General features: G+C 35.3%; 1 protein-coding gene across 2 annotated transcripts in view; it reads left to right on the top strand.

The window, feature by feature from the left end:
• Positions 1-25,707, top strand: part of LOC150086817 (reelin-like) — a 1,004,591-nt gene that overhangs the window by 493,935 nt on the left and 484,949 nt on the right. The window contains exons 30-34 of one of the 2 annotated variants that reach the window (XM_090372772.1): positions 841-1,023; positions 5,727-5,997; positions 14,913-15,053; positions 24,185-24,362; positions 24,476-24,646. In XM_090372772.1, coding sequence (XP_090228898.1) covers positions 841-1,023; positions 5,727-5,997; positions 14,913-15,053; positions 24,185-24,362; positions 24,476-24,646 — 944 coding nt within the window. The remainder of the gene's footprint in view (positions 1-840; positions 1,024-5,726; positions 5,998-14,912; positions 15,054-24,184; positions 24,363-24,475; positions 24,647-25,707) is intronic. The other variant, XM_090372773.1, reaches the window with a different exon arrangement.

The raw sequence follows: 25,707 nt of genomic DNA, 5'->3' as shown, positions 1-25,707 counted from the left end.
AACAAAATTTTCATTTTTAAAAATTAAAAAATTCCACAAAAAAAATTCACTGTACAGAGTTTACTCCTACAAAAATTTACTGTAAGGGACCCACATGTGTGGCAAACTCACTGATGAAAGGGCTAATGAATGTTGAAAAAATTATTCATTTAATACAGATTCTTTAATCTTGATAAAAGCTTTTATGACAAATAGGAATGACTTTTTATTTCCTCATTTAAGATTTTTTAGCTCTTACAGTGGGATAAAGCCTATTGAAAAGCAATTATAAAAACCGAATGTGTACTTTTTTTTTTGATGAAGTAAAATTTAAATTTTAAAGTAATCAGATTTTCACTCTTTTTTTTTTTTTTTTACCTTGTAATTTCTCAGAATTTTTTTTTTTATATATATATATATATTTTATTTCTCAGACTGTAATGGCTCGTGGAGTAACTTTTTTTTTAGGTTTTTTTTTTTTTTTTTTTTTTTTCTTCCTATTCAATATTTTCAGATGTAGTACTTGCTAATTTATTATGTTATACCTGCTAACTAACAAATTTTTTTCAATCTAGAATTTTTCCAATGTAGTAATAAACCACTTATTGTTTTTATTATTATTATTGTTATTAATTTTTTTTTGTTAGATAGTCAAGATTTCCTTGTCTCTAGCTTTCAAAGATCCATTTATGTATTATTAACCTCATTGCTGCACAATATAACCTTTGATATAAATTCCAGAATAATTTTGGCATATTTATCATAAGGTTAGCACTGTAATAAAAAGAAAAGTATTTCATGTATAGTTAAGAATATTAATTATAAGTATTCTTTTTTTGCTTCTCCCAAAAAAAAAATCAGACAAAATTAGATCGCAGTGGGCAATTGACAATGTGATGGTCTTGGGAAGTCACACTAATGCAAGGGGCTTTCAGGATAACTTTTCTCCAATGCAAGTATCTGACTGGTTTACAACTCAGCATGGCATGCCAAAATCAACATGTTTATCAGATGGCAATGCTTTAGTTTTTTCTGCTTATGCTGGTAAGTTTTGACATTGAATGTAAATTATTGTTTAATTGAATTGGCTTACAGATAATCTTATGAAATCATATGAACAATTGTTTATTATCTTATAATAAACAAAATTTACTTATTTTTGTAAATTAGAAGAAAATAAATCCTTTATTTTATTTAGTTTTATTTAGTTTTAGGTGATACTGTTTTTTATAAATAGATTCTTAGAATGTAATTAACACGATGTACTGTGTAGCTATGGAAATGTGACCACCCACCAAATGATGTGTTGGGTAATAGATGGAACATGCTGCTGGCAATGATATAGAAGTTGGGAGACTTTTATATCTGCAGACCATCATGCAGTTTCTTTTCATTTGGCTATGTTTCAAATTTGCGTTGTATTGTTCTTGTGAATTTTAAGGGCTTTTGTGTTCTGTGTATTGTATTGCAATGTACCGTGTATTGTAAGGAGCTTAGAGGGGAACAGGCATTCTGTGTGTTATCAGACACTCAGTCTAAAACACTCATGGATTCAATATCTTTCTATTTTAGAAGATTAAGGACAAGTCTGGTTGGTCTGCCTCCCTAAAATCCACTCATGCAGACCTTCTCGTTGGTAAGCCCTGTTATGTCACTTTAGTGGCAATGAATGTGTAGCATGGTTCTCTTCAAGACACCTGGTCAGTGTGAAGAAGAAAAGACCTACCCCTCCGGCACTTTATTAAATTTGACAACATGACAAAACAAATGGCCCTCAATCCCCAGCAGCTTTCACTCTCCCTCTTACAGCAGGGAGAGGATCAGAGTGGAAGCAGAGGGTGCAAATAATCTCTGGGTACAGCTAGGCTGCCATGCACAGAAACTGAACTTGGCCTGTTGCAATGTAATATCAGTGACATTGATATTATAATTGCCACACTTGGTATTGTTAAGAGAATTTTAAATTGGTATGAGGATGATACTTGTACTAATAGTGATCACAGAACTATTTCTTTTAGTATTAATTTACAGGACAATATTGGCATTTCTAATGGTTATATAGAAGATTTTAAAAGCTTTTCCTATAAGAAGATTAATTGGGTTAAGGTTAAGAAGTCTTTACAGAATGACTTTAGTAGTGATAAAAAGGTTCACAGAACATGAGGAAGACTGCCAGGTATTGCCCTAGCCTCCAAATTCCCCAGACATCAATCCCATCAAGCATCTGTGGTTTGTGTTGGAACAACAACTCCATTCTGTGGCGTCTCAACCACGGACCTTACAGGAATTAAAAGATCTGCTGGTTATGTGTTGGTACCAGATACCACAAGACATTTAAAAATCTTGTAGTGTTCATACCTCTATGGGTACATGCTGTTTTGGCTACATGTGGAGGACCAACATCATATTTGGTAAGTGGTCATAATGTTTTGGCTGATTGGTGTATAGCCTGTGATAATGCTAAATATCAATAACAAGTGTTATTTAGAAGTTGCCTTTCCTGGCTTTTGGAAGTTAGCATTGTAAAGTTATTAAAGAAACTGGGAAAAAAATTATATGACCCTCAGGGATATAGGCCAATTTCCTTTTTGGCGGCCAATTTGTGCAAATTCTATGAAAGATTATTGTTTTTAAAATTATTCTGATTGTTATATGAAAGGAATTTAAGTTTGTAAACCAATTTTGCTTCTCTAAAGGTTTTTCTGCAGTGGATCTATAAGAGATTTGATAACACATATTGAACAGTCTTCACATAAATATGAATTAGTCATATTTATTGATTTTGAGAGCGCCTTTGACAGATTCTGGTTTCCAGGTATTTTATATGCATTGAGAGCTTTACAATGCACAAATTTGCTAGGCGCATCCGTAGCCAGGTTGGCAGGAGCAGCAGTGCATAGCACACACTTCTTGATTAGACCAGGGTTCGAGCCCGTGATCCCACCAAATACGGAGGTTGCAGAAAGGTCAGGGAATGACCACCGCATATCTCCGGAGCAATATGGCCTTAGTTGCTAATGCTCCTAAAAACCAAATAACAACAACAACAAATTTGCTATAGAGTAATTTATAATTATTTGGAAAATAGACAGATAATGTTGAAGGTCCGGCATAAAGTTTTTAGCAGAAGTATCCCATCAACATTGAGCCTGCTCAAACCATTCAAGACCTTATACACCTCAATCAGATCACCTCGCAGGTGCCTAGTCACCAGATGCTGCAACTTGCCGAACTTAAGCCTCTCTAGGTAAGAGCACCCCCCTTTGTTCCTCTCACCAATCTTGTTGCCATTCTTTGTACTCATTCTAACAACTTTACATCCTTCCTAAAATGAGGCCTCCAGACTTGTACACAGTACTCAAGCTATGGCCTGACCACTGCCTTGTATAAAAGGGGATAATCACTTCCTTGTCTCTGCTAGCAAAATTCCTATATATCATTGCCTAAACTCCATGACCTGCTCTGGCACCCCATCTGCACTGCTCAGAGAACTTCATATCTTCTGACTGCACAATATCCCCAGGCCTTTTCATTCTCCACCTCCCTGAGTGTAGTACCACACACTTGGTATGTTTCTCTTGGGTTACTGCTACCCATATGCAGTGCTTTGCATTTGTCAATGTTAAACTTCAGTTCCCATTTCTTAGACCATTTGCCCGACTTATCTAGATCCAGTTGGAGTAGCATACTGTCTTTACTGTCGTTAACAACCCTGCCAACCTTTGTGTCATCTGCAAACTTGGACATTAAACCTGATATACTTTCATCAATATCATTAATAAATATACAAAACAACAGTGGTCCCAACCCCGAACCCTGGGGAACTCCATTAATCTATGTAGAGCAGTGTCCATTTATTACCACTCTCTGCCATCTCCCACTCAACCATCCCTTTATCTATTGCAGCAACTTGCTCTTAATGCCATAATGCTCCAATTTGTACAGCAGTCTTCCATGTGCATCAGTATCAAAAGCTTTCCTGAAATCCAAGTATATGATATCAAAATTATTTTTTGCATCCAGTTTCTTTTTGAGCACATCATAGTATCCAATCAAATTTGTCAGACAAGACTTCCCCTTAACAAACCCATGCTGTGTTTGAACTATTACTGCAGTCTTGTGTAGGTGATCCTTAACCAGTGACTCCGTTATTTTCCCTGGAACAGAATTGAAACTAACAGGTCTATAATTGTTTGTGTCACCCTTTGAACTCCCTTTGTGAATTGGGAATACATTGTTGAGGGAAAAACATGCAAAACGGCAAAAGAGAAAATCAAAACGATCAAGGAGATGCATTTACATTCTAGAAAGTGTATTGTCCGCCACTGGCACTGTTGGACCAATATATTCATGGTTGAGATTTTGACATCTGGATCATTTGTTGTCACGTGCCCAGTGGTACAGCCCTCATTGCTACTGAATTTTTCAGGACTGGCCAGCAGGGTCGCTGGTCAAACCATACAGGAATAGATGGAGGATAAAATCAAGATCAAATAGGCTTTCTGAAATATCACAGTTGAAACCAAATCCTCCCCCTTCTCTGAGACAGGGGATTGGCAGCATGCAACGTTTTTTCCAGAACGTTTGAAGCATTTCCAACATGCTCCCCGCACTATAAACTTGCATGATGATTGCTGATTTTGACTACATTTGCCTTGTTGAAACGTGGTTATGCAATAACAGACAACTAAACATTCTCGCTAATCCACTTGGATACAAATGTGTTGGCACTGGAAGAACTGAAAAACGCGGTGGAGAACCATGATCCTGTATAATGATGAATATCAGTCTACAAAGGAACACCTCTCCAAATCAGATAATTATGAAGCCACCTGTGCTGCCTTTTTCAATGGGATTAAAAAATTACAAATCTGTCTTATATACCTGCCTCCTGAGCACACACACACACAAAGGATTCAAGAAATGAATTCTTTGCATGACTTACCATTGGCATTGCTGAACACTTCTGGTCAACCCACCACAACATTGACCCACACAGCGATGTCGTGATTATAGATAGGTCCTGCCACTACCATTGACGCACCTGGTTGGAGTTGAACTTCACATGCTCTAATACCTCAGTCAACAGGAGCAGTGGATGTCGTGTCCACCCTATCATTGAAGCCACCATTTTGATGAATGACAAACATTGGCAACATTCACATGCTTCACAGCCACAGGCTTCAACATCCAACAATTAACCATCACATCACACAGTTCATATACATGGCTGGCAGTACATGCCTTCATGTTCCACACTCTTAACCGTCTTTGTGACTGATGAAGGGTAACAAACTAACCGAAAGCTTTTGTATGTATTTAATTTAATTTATGTGTTTTCAAATTAATATTAAACTTGTCATTATTTAATCTGTCTCCATTTCGCTCTGTGTCACGCAATAATCCACAATAATAAAAAATAAGTAATTATTTTCGTTAAAGGCCTGTAAATATGTGTTATTGGGGCTTAAAGTTCCATTTGTTTTGTTACCCTATGAATAAAAATATGTAAGCACAGCTTAGTGTTTTTATTTATAAACTTACTATCCAGAATAGTATTTTTGATGAGTTCAAAAATCCTAACAAATCGGAAGTCCAAACTACCTCCTGTCCCAATTAGTTCGGATTATCAACACTCTACTGTATTTCTTTTTTAATAAACATAATTTTATTTGATTCTGATATTCTACTTAGTACTTGATGTTTATTTATTTATTTATTTTTTTTTTTTTTTTCATTATTTATAGCAGAAACCCGCTATTCTGAGACCTGGGACTTTGAATTAGTATCTGGTAGCTTCCTCCAGTTTGATATTATTATGGGATGTGAATATCATCCCGAAATCTTCAGTGTAATATTAGAATATTCACTTGACAAGGGACGCTCATGGTCCTTACTTACCTCTGAATGTGTTCCCCCTCAAGTTGGATGCAGTGGTTATCATCCATCCAGTGAATTTTCATCAGAACAGTACAAGAACTGGTCAAGAGTTACAATTAACCTTCCTCATAGAGCTATGTACGAATACCTTATTTATTATTATTTTTTTTATTTGTATTTGTAGAAGGGGATATCTTAATTGCTGTATAATTACACTGCTTGACAAAATTAACAGAACAAAATATTTTTCATGAATATTTTATTGTGAACGGTATCACCAAAGGCAAATATTTGATATAATAGGCATCCTGGAATGCAAATTCCAAGTATCCAATAGAAACTGATCTACCACCTTACAGAGCTGCATGTTATGGAAATTATTCATACCTATAGAAACACGGGTTGCAACCACATCACTTCATTCCCATTTTTTGGCTTGCTCAGTGGGATAGCACCATCTCCAGTACTCAGTATGGCATTACTTCGTCATTTAGATGATTCTTTGAGATGGCAAGCCAGTGGATGACTTGAAGCCAGGCAGTTGCAGGAGGTGGCACGTTGGCTTAATGTGTTATGGAGTGTCATCTTGGCACTATGAAAGCAGTTTCAGAAGACAGGAACCATTACAAGAAGAGCTGGCCAAGGTCGCCTGAGGACTATGTCAAATAGAATAGACTGCTATCTAACAGCAAGACCAAACCGTATGATGTCCTGTTATTAACTGTCTCTTGAGGTTGCTGTGGCCACAGGTGAAAACATTTTGCAATCAGACTGTGTTAAGAAGGCTCAATTCAAGTGGACTCTATGCAAGGAAACCAGTTGTTTGTATTCTATTAACCCAAAACCACTGCAGAGCTCGTCGAAACTGGTGCAGTGAATTGTGACTTGGACCCATGACAAATAGAGTACAGTTTTATTCTCTGATGTATCTTATTTTGGCCTACAAACAGATTCTGGATGTTATTTCATCTGGAGACAATGAGAAATGTGATACTATCCCTCCAAAATCAGAGAAAGGGACACTTACAGTGGAGGCAGTCTTCTCATGTGGGACAGAATAATGATCAACAGCCACACCCCTCCTCATTCTGATAGGTGTACCATAACTGTGCAGAGGTACTGAGAACAGATCCTTGAACCCTATGTGTGATTTTTTTAGGGGTGCAGTTGTTCCACATTATCTTTTCATGCACGGCAACACCACTGCACATAGAGCTCAAGTGGAGGAGGAAAATCTTGAAACTGAAGATATCCAACAGCTGTCATGGCCAGCACAATCAGCACACTTAAATCCAGTGAAATGTGTGGGACACCCTTGGGAATCACACTGCATGCTGACAGCCAATCCTTGGTCACTTAATGAGCAAAGGTCTGTGCTGATGGAAGAATAGGATTTGTTGATACAGACTCTTATATACACCCTTATATCAAGCATAGTTCACCACTCAGGCTTATTTAGCCATTGGGGGGGGGGGGATCATATGACGTATTGATGTCATGTGAGCATATTTTTGATCATCTTGTATCAACTTCTGTGATGTGATCTTTTTGATAATTGTTATACAACTTCTATAAATGACCCTTATACTTGTTCTAAGTTTCTTGCTGCCTCCTCATTTCATTGTTATTCTATGGTACACCACCATACCAAATTTTGTCCCACTTTACTGCAAACTGCATGAGTTACACATTTTCTACATGTTCTGTTAATTTTTTCAAGCAGTGTATTAAAATTTTGCTTAATTTGTACACTGAGATATCTTTACATTAGGAAAACACCTACCTGGTATCCCCTTTATCATGCACTGTGACTAGAATACATTGTGGAAGAGAGTCTACAAGGTGCTGGATGAGATTCTCACAGGTAGGGTAACCCTGTTAACCACAGTGCAACCCAGAATTGCTGGGTATTTGATGGTACTGGATCCAGGACACTGAATAGCCTATTCCATGGCATTTCACAAATGTTAAATTGGTCAAGTTTGGTGACCATGAGAGGACGGAGAGCATGCTGGGATGCTTGTTGAACCAGTCGAACATCATTGCAGTCCTCCTTTGATATGGAGCATTGTCTTTTTGAAAGGTGCCTTGTTGGTCTGGGAAGATGGTCAACATGAATGATTGCATGTGGTCATAAATTACAGAACTGTATTAGTCTTCAGTGAGGCATTGAGGCACGTCCGTAGCCAGGTGGGCAGGAGCAGAAGTGTGTAGCACATGCTTCTTGATTAGACTGGGGTTCAAGCCTGTGACCACCAAATATGGAGAATGCAAAAAGGTCAGGGAATGACCACCGCATATCCCCGGAGCAATATGGCCTTAGTTGCTAATGCTCCTAAAATCCAAATAACAACAACAGTGAGGCATTGATGAATATCTGGCGCCCCGAGTTTCACATTCAAACATGCCCCAGACAGAGGCAGACTGGCCATATGACTTACCAAACAACGGTGGGATTTTCAATATTACACTCTGACCTACGATACATCGTACAGTAGACTCTCGATTTTCCGGGATAAATGGTAAAAAAAATTCCCTGATAATCGATTTCCCGGTTAATCCAAAAATATAGTGTCTCTGACATACGTAACAGATACATTCCAGGAGTTATTACATAAGTCGAGTTTTATGTAACTCGGGAATGACTAATAAAATATTTCTATTATATCCCTGATATGCCAAAATTACAAAAACCACATAATATCCTCAGAAGAATGAAGAAAAATAGTTATAATTAAAAAATAGTTATATTTTTTAATTAGTTCAATTAAAAACTTTTATCTGGGGAGAGCAGTGAGTAGCAAGAGTGGCACGTAAGGAAAAAAAAACATAAAAGGAAGAAAAAATGCATTTTATTGTACTGTAAAAACTGATATGTATTTCATAGCCCTGGTTATTATAGTTGACTTCATTGGTGCCGGTCACTTCACTGCTTCTTGTATTCTGTCTTTCTCCTTTATTGTGTTCACCGTTGCCACTGACAAATCTGAATTGCGCACAATACTTGTTAATGTTTGGCCATTTTCATGCATCCTTATTATTTTAATTTTCTGATCCAACTCAGTTGCTTTCCTTTTCACGATAGATTTACTAGTACCACTGACACTTTATTATTCTTGTAGTCGGCACCATGATAACAGTCAAAATTAAATTTTCTGAAAAGAACTTCACAGGGTTAAGGTAAAAACTCACTATTATCACCCCACGTGAGCTCACATTTTACTAAAGCTCATTTCTGGAGGTCACTGCCATAAAAAAATGAAAACAATTTGCACTTTATGGGTTATTGGGCTTTTCTGTTAGTGCAATCTATTATAAACGGGTAGTAAACTCAATCCTATTGCATTTGCAATAATACCGATACCTGGAATTCTGTGGGTTTTTTAGTTATTATGGTGAAATGTGTGTCCCCTTCACTGAAATCTTCAGTCATATAAAAAAAATATAAATAGCATAACATAAGTCCGAAGATACGTAAGTCGGGGACTTGCTGTATCAAAAAATGCTCAGCAACTTATGTAAAAAGTATGATGCTAGATAAAAAATGAAAAACCTTACCACGCACTACCCGCGTGTCCAATACAATGTTTCCCTTTATTTTTTTACAATGTTGCGTATAGTTTGGTCACCAACATTATAATATTCCTTGAAAAGTTTTTGTTTAATTGAAAGCACAACTCTTGCATTTGCCCATCATTTTTGTTTTTACCCATAAATAAAATTTGTCCTTTTGCGGTGCGACGGAAAACAACAATTGACACGACACACTAAAACAAACTAAACATTTGGCCTAGCAGCAGATGTAAAGACGGGGGTTGCAAGATAATATGCACACTAATCTCCCGATGATGACTTATAATGCCGCTTCTTGTCGCTTATTTACGATGCTTTCTTGCAAAACATCTGGTTATTACTTGAATTTTATGATTTCTGGTTCATTTTTTTATTTTATTTTTTATTTTTTTTTATTTGGAGTCTTTAAGTGTCCTGGTTAATCCGATCCTGGTAAATCGAGAGTCTGCTGTATTTGTTTTCCCCCATAAGAATTTTTGACCCAGTCCGCCTCTGGCCACAGACCATTACACTGCTCCCTCACATTACTCCTCTTCGTACAGAATGGTTTGAGTATGCCACCATCTGCATCCGTCTGTTTGCATGGTGCAGTTGGAAACAATTCATCAGACTAGGTAACCAGTTTCCAGTCGCTCACTGTAGAATGACTCCATTCTTGTGCCCAGTATAGGTGTAGTTGCTTCTGATGGGCTAACAGCTGTTGCAATACCCTGACTGTGCCAGTCAGGGTGCAATGCATGGTTCCATGTTAAAATGGGCCAGGCCACCACTGTAGCACTTTGCATCCTTCTCTCAACGCTTTGTTCAGCAACATGTGGATGGCATGGGACCTCTGGTTGGTGGTTCTACCGTGAGTAATCCATTCTTTCTACTCTGATTGGTTCGTTCTTGATATGCACAGGACAGAACTTTATGGCAATGCTGGATAAAGTGTTTCCATAAAGTTCCTATTGAAAAGCATTCTAATAGAACACAGTGGTGGCACAAATTTCATCAGTTGGCTGGGTATCATTCTCAAATTTTAAATTTTCCAGTACTTCTTAGTACTACTGAAGATAAAAATACAGATGAAACAAGAAATGTTTTGCTGCATCAGTTCTGTCAATTTCAGTGTAAGAACCTATAAGAATATATTATTATGCTAGTAGGGAAAAGGAGGTGATTATCCCTTTGTATAAGACAATGGTCAGGCCACTCCTTGAGTACTGCATACAGGTTTGGAGACCTCGTTTTAGGAGCGATGTAGAGTTGCTTGAGCATGTACAGAGAAGGGCAACAAGATTGGTGAGAGGAATGAAGGGACTGTCTTACCAAGAAAGGCTTAAGTTCTGCAAATTGCAGTGGCTGGAGACTAGGCACCTGCGAGGTGATCTGATTGAGGTGTATAAGGCCTTGAATAGATTGAGCACACTGAATTCTGATGGAATTCTGCCCAGACACTATAGGAGGGAGTATACGATGAGAATCTTGTCAATCAATTTGGCCCTGGAGAGATTACTCAAGGCTCGTGAGGTAGAATTTTTCTCAGCGTGATCTGTGCTTGTTAACAGGAGAGATTGCTTCTACAGGGATGGGATACACTTAAATAGAAAGGCAGTGTTAGGTGGGTCAGAAAACTGCTAGCTTGGGGGGAATTCACAGACTAATAGATTAATAGTAACCACAGGCAGAGGTTGCAGGGATGAACAGCAGCCTGGAAAGCAAGTTGATGGGGATTATATGAACTACTGGGAGTCATGAGACAAGTAAATACATGGGCTGTGTTAGAGTAACTAAAAGTAAGAACAGGTGCTGTTGTTGTTATTTGGTTTTTAGGAGCATTATCAACTAAGGCCATACTGCTCCATAGAACAGGTGAATGTATAAATAAATTTTCTGTTTATACTCTGGGATGACCAAACGGTCAGAGGAGTTCACAAGATGGACAGAATATACTTGCATGTACACCAATGCTAGGAGTATAGTAAATAAATTTGATGAATTTGAAGTGCTGATTAAGACATCAAAGGTGGATATTGTTGGAATATCAGAGACATGGTGTCACACAGATACAAGGAATGCAGAAATGGAATTTGGGGAGTAGAGTGTGTACAGAAAGGATAGATGGGTAGAAAGGGAGGAGGGGTTATGCTGTTAGTTAAGAAACACATAAAATCTAAGGAAGTGCATCCAGTTGACATAGATGGACAGTGCAATGTTGAGTCAGTTTGGTGTGACATAAGCATTGGGAAAGTAAAAATGAGGGTCGGAGTTTGTTATCGGCCTAATTTTATATGCCCCTTTAAAATCCCCCTATAATGGGAGATTTTAACTTACCAGATATTGACTGGAACTTCTGGGTTGGGTCACATTTTCACACCAGCAAGGCCCTTGTAGATTTATTAGATGATTGATTTCTACAGCAGCATGTTCGAGAGGCAACCAGAGAGAATAATACTCTTGATCTGATTATTAGTAGTGATTATTAATGCATTAAGAATTACAGATCAAAGAACCACTAGATGTCAGTGATAATAATGTAATGATGTGGGATTTAATTAAAGATTTAACCACCATCAAGGGTAAAGGGAAGGGTTTTTACTTTTGTAAAGGTCTACAGTAGTATCAAAGATTTTTTAAATTCTATACTGTGGGACCAACTAATGATGTTACCAACAGCAAATTCTAAATGGGAAGCATTCAAGGAATTAATCTTGGAAGCTACTAGGCTTTTCATACCAACTAAGAAATACTGTTCTAAGTTGAGGTCCAAATGGATGTCAGATGACTGAGACTTGTGGCAAAGAAGAAAAATGCATGGGATGCATATAAATTATCAGGTGACACAGAAGCCTATGCTAGATATAAGCTACTTTGTAATCAAGTCACAAAGGAGGATATGTATGCTAAGGCAGATTATGAGAATTCTTTGGCAAAGGATGCAAAGAAAAACAACAGACTTCTTTACTTATATGAACTGTAAAAGGAAGGGGATGAATCAGATTGGTCCTTTTGATATCAATGGTTTCACCGTAGATGATCCTCCTCAGATAGCTGCCAAACTGAATGAATATTTTGCATTTACATTCACACATGAGGAGTTATTCAAGGATGGGAGGGCCAGAAATTTATCAAACTCTAACAGAGAGTTAAATGATTTTGTACTAACTGAGAGCAAAGTGGAGGAAAATTTGTTGAAGTCAAACATAAGAAAGGCACCTGGGATGGATGGGATCTAACCAGTTATACTAAAGGAGAGACAGCAAAGGAAGTAAGCGAACCCTTAGTCATAATTATGAGAGAATCATTGGACCTAGGGGAAATCCCCCCATGGACTGGAGACGTGCAAATGTATAAATGTATCTCTAATTCACAAAGTTGGATCAAAGGGTGACACAAGTAATTACAGACCTGTTAGTTTAACTTCTTTTCCCTGGGATAATAATGGAGTTGCTGGTTAAATAAACATTGCAGGATCATATAGACAAGACTTTATAATCATTCAAATGCAGAATGGGTTTGTTAAAGGAAAGTCTTGTCTGACCAATTTGATTGGATACTATGGTGTGGTCGCAAAGGAACTGGATGAAAAAAATAATTTTGATATCATATACTTGGATTTCAGGAAAACTTTTGATACTGTTGCAGATGGAAGACTGCTGTACAAATTGGAGCAGTATGCCATTAAGGGCAAGTTGCTATAATGGATATTATAGCAACTTGCCCTTAATGGCTATCAATGGACACTGCTCACATTAATGGTGTCCTCAGGTTCGGTGTTAGGTCCATCGTTGTTTTGTATATTCAATCATATTGATGAAGGTATATCAGGCTTAATATTGAAGTTTGCAGATGATACAAAGGTTGGCAGGGTTGTTAATGACAGTATGCTACTGCAACATAATATAAAAAAAGTTGGGCAGATGGGCTGAGAAGTGTAACTAAAGTTTAACATTGACAAATGCAAAGTACTGCATATTGATAGCAGTAACCCAAGAGAAATGTAACAACTGTGTGATATTACACTCAGGGTATTGGAGAATGAAAGAGACCTTGGGGCAATTGTGCAGTCTGATATGAAGTTTTCTGAGCAGTCTAGACAGGCTGCCAGAGCAGGCATGGGGTCTTATTAATGATATACAGAAATTTTGCTAGCAGGGACAAGGAGGTGATTATCCCTTTGTATAAGGCAGTGGTCTGGCAACACCTTGAGTACTGCATACAAGTGTGGAAGCCTCATTTTAGGAAGGGTGTAGAGTTGCTAGAATGAGTACAGAAAAGGGCAACAAAACTTATGATGGGAACGAAGGGGTCCTCTTACAAAGAAAGGCTTTAAGTTCTGCAAATTGCTGCCTCTGGAGAACATTTACCTGCGAGGTAATCTGATTGAGGTGTATAAAACCTTGAATGGTTTGAACAGGCGCTATGCTAATGGGATTCTTCCACTTGCTCAGATTCTTCACCTGAGGGGGCCATAAATTCAAAAGGTGCCTCTGTAGCCAGGTGGGAAGGAGCAGCACTGCGTAGCACACGCTTCTTGATTAGACCGGGGTTCGAGCCCATCACCACCAAATACGGAGGATGCGGAAAGGTCAGGGAATAACCACCGCATATCCCAGAGCAATATGGCCTTAGTTGCTAATGCTCCTAAAAACCAAATAACAATAAATTCAAATTGAGGAAAGACAGTTGTAGAATAAATGTGTGGAAATTTTCATTTAGCCAGCAGGTAGTTTATTGCTGGAATAAACTTCCATCTCTCATTGTGGAAGTTGATAGCTTAAATAAATTCAAGAGTGAAGTGGACAAACATCTGGAGTAAGTGGATGGGTGAAATAGTTTTTTTTTTTTTTTTTTTTTTTGGCTGATGCTGTATAAGCTTGCTTTCTTGCATCATATGCCTCTACTAATGCTAATGCTAAACAATCACTTCCAATCAATGTCCTTACCCCATCCATATTTTCATTAGTTTTCATGGATAACAGATGGCCTAGTCATTCATCATCTTCCATATTCTCTCTTCCTTCTAAAAATCTTACCCATAAACCTGATGTAACAACTCATAACTTTCAGTTGGTGTTTTTCTTAGATTTTGTTAAAAATTTGTTGTTGATTTGTTGGTCAAGTCTTTTGTTTGTAATTTTTCTAGCAAACTGCAAAAGCACCAGTAATGAAAACCTATCTCACTGCAAAGTGAATTAGTGTGAATTGGAAGTCACTAGGGAAGGTTCAAGGTCAACTTCTCTGCTTTTGTCTCACAGGTGATGCTTGGTGTGTAGTGGCTGCATGTGCAGTCTCGTTATTTAATAGCCACGCCTCATATATACTATTTATTTGGGTTTTTTTTTTTTTTTGTCTTTCAGTTTTATTTATTATTTTTTTTAAACATTAAATCAAAAATATTAGAATCTCTGCACTACTAGAAAATATGTCTATATTTTTAAACTAATATCTAGTCATATTTTCCAGTATATTGATTTATATATTTTATTGCTTTGCAGTTCTTCATCAACAAGGTTCAGGTGGCTGGAGACTACACATAAACCATCAGGGCATTCGTGGGCTATAGATAATGTTTACCTTGGAGACGGATGTACTTGGATGTGTTCAGGACATGGATATTGCAATAAAGGCAGCTGTAGGTAGGTGTATATTTCTGATGTTTTCCCATTAATTTTTATTCATGTTTTTTTTTTTTTTCATTTAACCTTTTAGCAACAGAGCACAATTTTTAAACATTAGCAAGTGCATGGACATCTGCACAAAGAAATATGTCATTTATGGATTTTTCCTCCCTGATTTGTAATTATGTAGAGGTTGTAATACAAAAATATTATATTCTTATTTAAAAACTTTTTTAAATAGGAATATAATAATTTTCCTTTTTAAAAACTTTTTGACATGGTTAATTTTTACATATTAAATTTAGCAGCATGTAGTATCAACTGACAACAGAGAAAATTTGTTTGTAACTTTTATTTATGTATATTTGGTCAGATGCACATTGCAAAATTGTACTATAACAATACAGTGTTCCCCTCCCGCTTTATGATTTGTTCACTATACGATCAAATCACTTTACAATGGACTCTCCATAATAAAATATCATTCACTATACGATGTGTGGTAAGCGCCGGTCATCGTGATCACGTTTGCAAATTGAATTTTAATTCTATTAAATGGCAATTCTAATAAGCAAAAATAGGAGGAATATTATCCACAAGCTATAAAAGTAAAGATCACAAATTTACACTTTATTACATTATCAATTAAAAAAATTAAATGATATGTGAAAATCAGAAGAATATTTTCCACACGTAAAATAAAAATAAATTTACAGTTCTGTACATAGCTTAATTACATACTAACTGGTTGATATTTCTGTTCGCTGACATTTTTTTTTGGGGAGGGGGGTTGTAAAATTTAAAACAGTAAAAAAGATAAACAATCAATAACAAAGAACACAGTACACATAAATTGCAACTAACACAATACGCGCAAGTGAGATACAAAGTAACAAGTTTACAAAGCTTAAAAAATAGGAATGAAGAGAAGATTCTGAAAATTTATTTGTTTTTATATGATCGAAGATTTCATGGAAGGGGTAATACATTTATAATAACCATTCTAATAATCACCATAATAATAATAACATAAAACCCACAGAATTCCAGCTCTGGGTATTATTGCAAATGCCACAAGATCGAGTTTACTACCCATTTATAATAGATTGCACTAACAGAAAAGCCTAATAAAACTACAAATTGTTTTTACTGTTATATGGTAGTGACCTCCAGATGGTGTCCAAAATTGATTCTTATAACCAAACATATGATAACGATGAAAGTGTAATGCATTTTAATGATTTGAATTGGTTTTTTGAAATTAGAGTAGCCGATTCCACTAACCAATGATCATGTTAACCAGCCCCCACTTATTTCACTTTACGATGAGATGGCTTATGGTTGTCTGTGACCAGACTACGTGGTCCTTCCTCTCAGCTAATAGCAGCGTTTGTAAACGTGTTAGCTGTGTGTTTTGTCTTTGCATCCTTTAGTTGAAGTGATTTTTTGTGTTGTGCTTTAATCAATATATTAGTTTTAATCAAATTTTTTAATCAATATGTACAATTTCCATTACAAAAAATCACTAAGTTATATAGTGAAAATTTCAACTTCCGAGGTCTTAGAACAAATTACCAGAAAACAATGTGTTATTGGTTTCACATTATGATATTTTCATGATACAGTGGTGTCTCTGGGATGGATTAATATTGTAAAGTGGGAGTCCACTGTATATTTTTTTCTGTAAACAGCTTTTTAGGCAAGTAATAATGATGATTTCTTAACATACAGTAGTAGTGTTGGAGTCTGGTTTCACAACATAGCATTAGTACTGTGTGGATGGTTCTCATTTTTTTTTCTGGGTCAGTAATTATATAAATTTTATCATTGCAGAATAATAATCAATATGAAATTATCACATTCATAGAAGCAATTATTGCTTTGATTTTTATATATTAAATTAATTTAATTTATAATAATTTAATATATAACCATGGCTTCACCCCCTGCTTGCTGCACTCGCTTCTTTTGATAAAATAAAATAAATTACTTATAGAAGCTTTCAACACTGTGTGTGTCTCTTCCTCAGCTATGAATACATAAATACATTACATATGAAAATCAAGAATGGTACCGCGTGGTCATGCTAGACAAACAAAGCGCATGTACGAGGTTTATCTAGCATGACCATACTTAAACAGAAGCTTGTTTTACCACAGTAAAACAAGCTTATGTTATATATTTTAGTATTTGTTACATACTACCAAATAACATGCATTACTCTTCTCCCATTGGCTGAATAAATATCACTAGGAGGAAAATTGTTTTAATGTATAGAATGATAATCAATAAAGATTTCTGCTTGATTTTTTTTTTTTTTAACCAGATACACCTGGATTAAAGCTGCCACAACAATGTCATTTTCAAAAACTTATTCAGATAAAAAATAGGTAAAGTGAAAGTAGTGTTTTCTCTTTGCAGCAGTTCTATATTAGCACATCATTAACACAGAGATGTAGATCTCTGTGTTATTCCCTCTGAAGATATGAAATAACTTCTGGAGCAATAACAGATGGCTTCTGAACAATTTCACATTTCTGATGCTGTAAATTAATTACAGCATCAGAAAATAAAGCTAACTTTTTATTCATCTCTTTATTCAACCTGTTTCACTTATATGCTTTCTAAAGTTTGGTGGTTAACTGTTGTATAACTACAAAAATAATAAAATAGCACTGTGCATCTGATGTGCTGTGTGAGGTTTGGCATTACTATGGAGAAGATAACCTCCCAAGAATGCCATCCAGATCTTTTCTGTTGATACAATAGGAATGTTTCGCCATAAACTTCAATGGTTTGGTAATGAATACCTACTCTCACACATTTCTCATATGGAGTTTGCCTTAAATTTTTCCATTAGACAAACATAAATATAGCTTTAATATTTAAATTATCACCAATTGGTGAAACAGAAAAGTAAATGTCATAACTGAATACCCCCAATTGACCCAACAGGTGGAAGTAAACTAATCTACCAAAGTAATGAATTGATTAAATGAAGCTGAAGGACTGATTGAAGTTACTGAAAATACTGTCTTGCCAGGTGAGATCCACTTGCAGATAACTAAAAGACAAGGTAGCACCTGCATTATTGGACTCAGATGCTCATATTTCTCTGATCAGTATGCATTGGATGATATATTAGATAGTATGAATTAGAGCTGTACTACTCAATATGTTCTATGTTGATAATAATATTTGTAAAATAATTCTACGCACTATATTGAGGTAAACTCCTCTTATTATTTTACTAATTGGATGATATATATATTTTTTAAATCCAATTTTGAATGCTACCTAACTTAACCTCTGTTGTTAAAATAGTAATATGTGATGCAGTAAAATCTTTTATGATTAAGACCGTTTTAGCATAATTTTCACTATAATCAAAATATTTCTAGATCTTGGCCAATGCGCCTTATTATTAATGTTTTGTAAATCTCATTTGAATGAGGTAGTTTTGTTGAAAAATTTAGTACAGTGAATTATTTTCAAATTCCAACTGTGATTAAATATACAGTTTTACACTGAAAGAAAAAAAATTTTGGAAAATTATGAACTGTACTGTGTAGTCCAAATTGTACTTACAGTTATAAAGGTATTTTCTTGATGAAAAATATGGAAGTTGTAAAAAATACAGCAAAAGAATTCAGTACTATATCCTCTACATTTTTCATATTTTTGAGTGAATCATGCTTTATTGGCATGCAACTAATAATGCATATAAAGCATCCCAGCAACATTTCTCACACACACACACACACACACACACACGTGCACACACATACCCAAAAAAAATATATAAATAAATAAAATAAAAATTAACTGATGTGCAATTACAAATCTCAGTATACCGGTAGTTATTTATTTATTTATTTTTCCTTTATTTTGTTGAGTAAATTTTTAAAAATTGCTCATATCAAAGAAAACATAAGAAAAGCAAATTGGATGTAATAAAAAAACAGACTTCATTTTTTCACAATTTTAAACTCTTGTGGTGTCATCTAAGCAGTTCATTCAATTGGCAAAAAATGGCATCAGAATTAGTAACCAAATTTAACTTGATACAAGATTCGATTACACTAAAGTTACACTAAATTCCCATGTTAATGCAGGGGAAAAAAAAAGTTTAAGCACTAAAAGAAAAAAATTGATGTATTGATATGCAAAAAAGTAACGCTGTAGCTATATTACATCTCTGAATATGTGGTATTTCTCATAAATCAAATGTTTTCAGTGATACTTTCTGAACACAATATTTTTAATTTTTTATACACGTATTTCATTACCTTATTTACTATTATTATCTGCATATTACAAAAGTATATGAAAAATTTAGTACAGTGAATTATTTTCAAATTCCACCTGTGATTAAATATACAGTTTTACACTGAAAGAAAAAAAATTAAAAAAACAAGAAAAAAGAAAAAAAAATACAGAAAACATGGCAGAATTTATTTGAAGAAATAGTGGTTCTTTTTTAAAAAAAATGCAGTGCTATTCATTTGAAGGAAATTTCAATACAACAAAATGACTTTTAAAGTTTGTCATAACATGATGTACTGTATTATACAGGGCAAGATAAGAATCGACTATCTGAGTGAATTGTGCATTACATTAAAACTGTTGGACTGTTTTTAAAGCAATAGCATTGATGTTAGAGCTTCAGACATCACTTGGGATGAGGATTTTTACTACAAATCAAATATGCTTTAAACTATCAAAAGTTCAAATCTCAAAAAAAAAAAAAAAAAAAAAACCTCTGAATCCCGCCTTTCTTACACTTATATTCTGTGGTTTTCATCAGCTTGAATTTGTCTTGCAAGAAGTCACTTTATGCAAAGTTTTACCCTATATGTAGGAATACATTTCTTTGTCAGTAAATATTTCAGAAGAAAGCTTGCTCAACATTGTTAAATAGTAAATATATAAGAACTTAAATTTATTCTTTTTTTATGTGGTAAAAATATCAAGATGAATAGGTGAATTTCTTCACTTATTCATCTTTGACATTATTTCATCTTGAAATAAGAAATGGATTTGAGAAATTTAGAGGGATGGATGTTGATAAAATGCTGAAAATAAATGTATAGTGTTAGGCATCTTACTAAAAGGAAATGCCTCTAAATAATGGAAACTTAGTAAGATATAAATAAAGAAAAGAGTTATATATCTCTGATTTTTATTACATATGATTATTTTTTAGTTGTGAATTTCTTGGTTGTAAATGGCAACAGTAAAATAAATATTAGTGTAAAAATTTTAGGTGCAAAGTTTTCTCATTTTGTGGTTTGCTTCAGAATATGTTGCTTTATTGCTGAGAATGTGTAGAATATGAATGAGAGAAAAGAATATGTTGATGGGTGGATATTTTTATTCAAGGGATATTGGAACAATGTGCTCTCTATTGATTCATTCTTTGTACATCTTTGTGAATTGAAAAGCAAATGAGAAACTAATCCTGAATGCATATAAAATATTGCTGAAATGGCTGTTGTAAAAAATTTAAAGAGATTATGAAAGATCATTACTTGTTTTTACTATTCATTTGTTATCAGAATGTAACTTAATTAATTAAATTACATTAATTAATTCATATAATATAATAAATTAGTTTTTCATGCTTGCCTTTATATAGAACAACTTAGGAAAAATAGTTTTTTTTTTCTTCTTTCAATCAAGATTTTGATGATGATATATGTTAATTACCAAGGCGCATTTAGGGCTAGAGCCACAAGCTGCGAACAAATTTAGACTATGTATATAAAGTGCTTAGCATCATAATACACAGCCATTTCTGAATAAACAGAAAATTTTTAAGGTGGCATCGTTTTAGGTTATATCTCATATTGTGAATGCCTTCACAACGAGTTGCCATGATATTGCACTACTTCGAATAAGTAACGCTTCACCTAAGGAGAAGACTAGTGTTACTTATTCTCAGATAGGTACCACCACCCAGACAGCACTGTTTCAGGGCTATTTGGCCCTTCGTCAGTGAGTGGATAGGTACCCAAGTGATGCAATGATGGCAAAAACAGTTATGAAGTATAACTCCACAGTATGAGAGATGCCTGATGGTGTATGATGTATTTAGACTTAGGCGCATTTAGGGCTAGAGCCTCAAGCTGCGAACAAATTTAGACTATGTATATAAAGTGCTTAGCATCATAATACACAGCCATTTCTGAATAAACAGAAAATTTTTAAGGTGGCATCGTTTTAGGTTATATCTCATATTGTGAATGCCTTCCCAACGAGTTGCCATGATATTGCACTACTTCGAATAAGTAACGCTTCACCTAAGGAGAAGACTAGTGTTACTTATTCTCAGATAGGTACCACCACCCAGACAGCACTGTTTCAGGGCTATTTGGCCCTTCGTCAGTGAGTGGGTAGGTACCCAAGTGATGCAATGATGGCAAAAACAGTTATGAAGTATAACTCCACAGTATGAGAGATGCCTGATGGTGTATGATGTATTTAGAGTAAGGCGCATTTAGGGCTAGAGCCTCAAGCTGCGAACAAATTTAGACTATGTATATAAAGTGCTTAGCATCATAATACACAGCCATTTCTGAATAAACAGAAAATTTTTAAGGTGGCATCGTTTTAGGTTATATCTCATATTGTGAATGCCTTCACAACGAGTTGCCATGATATTGCACTACTTCGAATAAGTAACGCTTCACCTAAGGAGAAGACTAGTGTTACTTATTCTCAGATAGGTACCACCACCCAGACAGCACTGTTTCAGGGCTATTTGGCCCTTCGTCAGTGAGTGGGTAGGTACCCAAGTGATGCAATGATGGCAAAAACAGTTATGAAGTATAACTCCACAGTATGAGAGATGCCTGATGGTGTATGATGTATTTAGACTTAGGCGCATTTAGGGCTAGAGCCTCAAGCTGCGAACAAATTTAGACTATGTATATAAAGTGCTTAGCATCATAATACACAGCCATTTCTGAATAAACAGAAAATTTTTAAGGTGGCATCGTTTTAGGTTATATCTCATATTGTGAATGCCTTCACAACGAGTTGCCATGATATTGCACTACTTCGAATAAGTAACGCTTCACCTAAGGAGAAGACTAGTGTTACTTATTCTCAGATAGGTACCACCACCCAAGCACTTTATATACATAGTCTAAATTTGTTCGCAGCTTGAGGCTCTAGCCCTAAATGCGCCTTAGTCTAAATACATCATACACCATCAGGCATCTCTCATACTGTGGAGTTATACTTCATAACTGTTTTTGCCATCATTGCATCACTTGGGTACCTACCCACTCACTGACGAAGGGCCAAATAGCCCTGAAACAGTGCTGTCTGGGTGGTGGTACCTATCTGAGAATAAGTAACACTAGTCTTCTCCTTAGGTGAAGCGTTACTTATTCGAAGTAGTGCAATATCATGGCAACTCGTTGTGAAGGCATTCACAATATGAGATATAACCTAAAACGATGCCACCTTAAAAATTTTCTGTTTATTCAGAAATGGCTGTGTATTATGATGCTAAGCACTTTATATACATAGTCTAAATTTGTTCGCAGCTTGAGGCTCTAGCCCTAAATGCGCCTTACTCTAAATACATCATACACCATCAGGCATCTCTCATACTGTGGAGTTATACTTCATAACTGTTTTTGCCATCATTGCATCACTTGGGTACCTACCCACTCACTGACGAAGGGCCAAATAGCCCTGAAACAGTGCTGTCTGGGTGGTGGTACCTATCTGAGAATAAGTAACACTAGTCTTCTCCTTAGGTGAAGCGTTACTTATTCGAAGTAGTGCAATATCATGGCAACTCGTTGGGAAGGCATTCACAATATGAGATATAACCTAAAACGATGCCACCTTAAAAATTTTCTGTTTATTCAGAAATGGCTGTGTATTATGATGCTAAGCACTTTATATACATAGTCTAAATTTGTTCGCAGCTTGAGGCTCTAGCCCTAAATGCGCCTTAGTCTAAATACATCATACACCATCAGGCATCTCTCATACTGTGGAGTTATACTTCATAACTGTTTTTGCCATCATTGCATCACTTGGGTACCTACCCACTCACTGACGAAGGGCCAAATAGCCCTGAAACAGTGCTGTCTGGGTGGTGGTACCTATCTGAGAATAAGTAACACTAGTCTTCTCCTTAGGTGAAGCGTTACTTATTCGAAGTAGTGCAATATCATGGCAACTCGTTGTGAAGGCATTCACAATATGAGATATAACCTAAAACGATGCCACCTTAAAAATTTTCTGTTTATTCAGAAATGGCTGTGTATTATGATGCTAAGCACTTTATATACATAGTCTAAATTTGTTCGCAGCTTGAGGCTCTAGCCCTAAATGCGCCTAAGTCTAAATACATCATACACCATCAGGCATCTCTCATACTGTGGAGTTATACTTCATAACTGTTTTTGCCATCATTGCATCACTTGGGTACCTACCCACTCACTGACGAAGGGCCAAATAGCCCTGAAACAGTGCTGTCTGGGTGGTGGTACCTATCTGAGAATAAGTAACACTAGTCTTCTCCTTAGGTGAAGCGTTACTTATTCGAAGTAGTGCAATATCATGGCAACTCGTTGTGAAGGCATTCACAATATGAGATATAACCTAAAACGATGCCACCTTAAAAATTTTCTGTTTATTCAGAAATGGCTGTGTATTATGATGCTAAGCACTTTATATACATAGTTAATTACCATTATAATCTAGTTAATAAGTTAAATAATGGGAAATTTTTAGATGTCAGAGTTCAAAGTTTTGAAGTTTAGAGTAAAGAAACTTGATAAAAAGTGGAACATATTTTAAAACATTCTTTTATGATAAAAGGATGCATCAACAGCCTTGCTTGCAATCATCTTATGATGCTAATACAGGATGCTCTTTTGTTAATACACTTCTGCTTGAATAGAATAAAGCCCAAAAGTAGGATCAAAGCTTTTCTGTTTGTGTTTTTTGTCTTAGTTGTTACTATGAAGGATTTTTAAAATTTGTATCTTTCATTATATTACTGTTGTATTATTGTGATATACTGTTCTTGTATTTTAAATAAAATAAAATAACAATATTGAACAAGTTAAAAGTAATACTTTTTAAATCCAAATTAAATGATAGCTAAATATTTTTTTTAGGTGTGATCCAGGATATGTAGAGCCACATTGTGTTCCTGCACATACATTTCCATGCGAACTGAGAGACACCTTTGATTATCCTAATTTAGATTTAGATTGGTGGCCTGAGGTATATGGGGCAGAAATTAGCAGTAGATGTGGTATTTTAGTTAGTGGACCAGCTCTTGTATTTTACAAAGTAAGACACTTATTAATATTTGTAATAATTATCATTATAATGTTAATTATATGGTGAACAATTGTTTGTCACATATGTTCTATTAGTTATATTTAGATCATTTTCTTGTGTAGGGTGGACTGCGGATGTTAGTAACTAGGGATTTAGATCTTGTGTCAGCACAGTATATCCAGTTCACTTTTAAATATGGCTGTAGAGGAACAGTTCCTCCAAATGTAACTCGTAGTAATGGTATATTACTGCAGTATTCCAATAATGGAGGTATTACATGGCACTTGTTAAAGGTATGTAGTAGCATATAAAACTTAGATAGTTCAAGTAGCATTAGGGAAAACTTAAAATGTAGATGTTCAATGAACTTACATGAACCTTTATATTAGTAACCTTTATATTAGTAACAGAGCTCTGAATTCACTGTGTGAACAGTTATAGATAGGAGAATAAGACTAGAAGTTATAATCTATAGGGTTCGGGTGGGAGAGTGAAGATTATATAAAGCTACATAAGATTAGTCTTTCAAAACTGATCTTCTAGCTTGATCCCCAAAAGAATTCTGAAATGATTTCTATCAGCTATAAAAGTATACTTGGTTTCACATGATTTATTTCATATTATTTATTTCTCATTCTTTTTGTATGTACACTCTATTTTATATTATTCCCTAATCCTGTTCTTTCTTCTAGTTATATCTTATATATTTCTTCATTCCTAGGCACAATTCAACTCCTTTGGCCTTTAACATTTCTCCTGAAATTTATTTTTAATCCTAAAGGTGTGTCATTTGCGGTGATTATCTACATAAATCTACTATCCCCCCCCCAAGGCTTTATTACACAACTTATCCCTTGATTCTTTACAGTGATGTAAGTGCACTGGTGTCTCACTGCATACTGTAACTTTTACTCTCCCACCTGAACCCTATTGATTATACCTTCTGATCGTTCTCCTGTCTGTAACCATAGCATATAAATATGGTTATTATTATGTTTTCTACCAGGAAGTGATAAAATAGCCCTGTTTTAAATTGCATTTAGTGTAGTGTATATTTTCTGGTTTTATCAGCAAAAAAACATTGCCTTACTGATAGTTAGTATTCACAACAACAAAAAAAAAAAAAAAAGTAAGTAAATCAGTAAACATCCAAGTTGTATTTTATGACACAATGAATGTACTCCCAAACTGATGCATAAGTTAGCCCATCTCATTAATAAAAGAGTTTGTGCCTTTTATCAACCAGAAACAGAAAATCTTATAAATTAAAATATCTCTTAGAATTACATCAATGTGAATTTTAGTATTCCATTGTGATATTCAGTTATTGATCTACATCATTTATTATGTTTTA

Source organism: Mastigoproctus giganteus, chromosome 4 (assembly GCF_048544385.1).
Source record: "Mastigoproctus giganteus isolate SK-2022 chromosome 4, ASM4854438v1, whole genome shotgun sequence".
Taxonomy (NCBI): Eukaryota; Metazoa; Arthropoda; class Arachnida; order Uropygi; family Thelyphonidae; genus Mastigoproctus; species Mastigoproctus giganteus.
The sequence above is the reverse complement of the archived record's forward strand: the minus strand, read 5'-3'. Positions and strand labels throughout refer to the sequence as shown.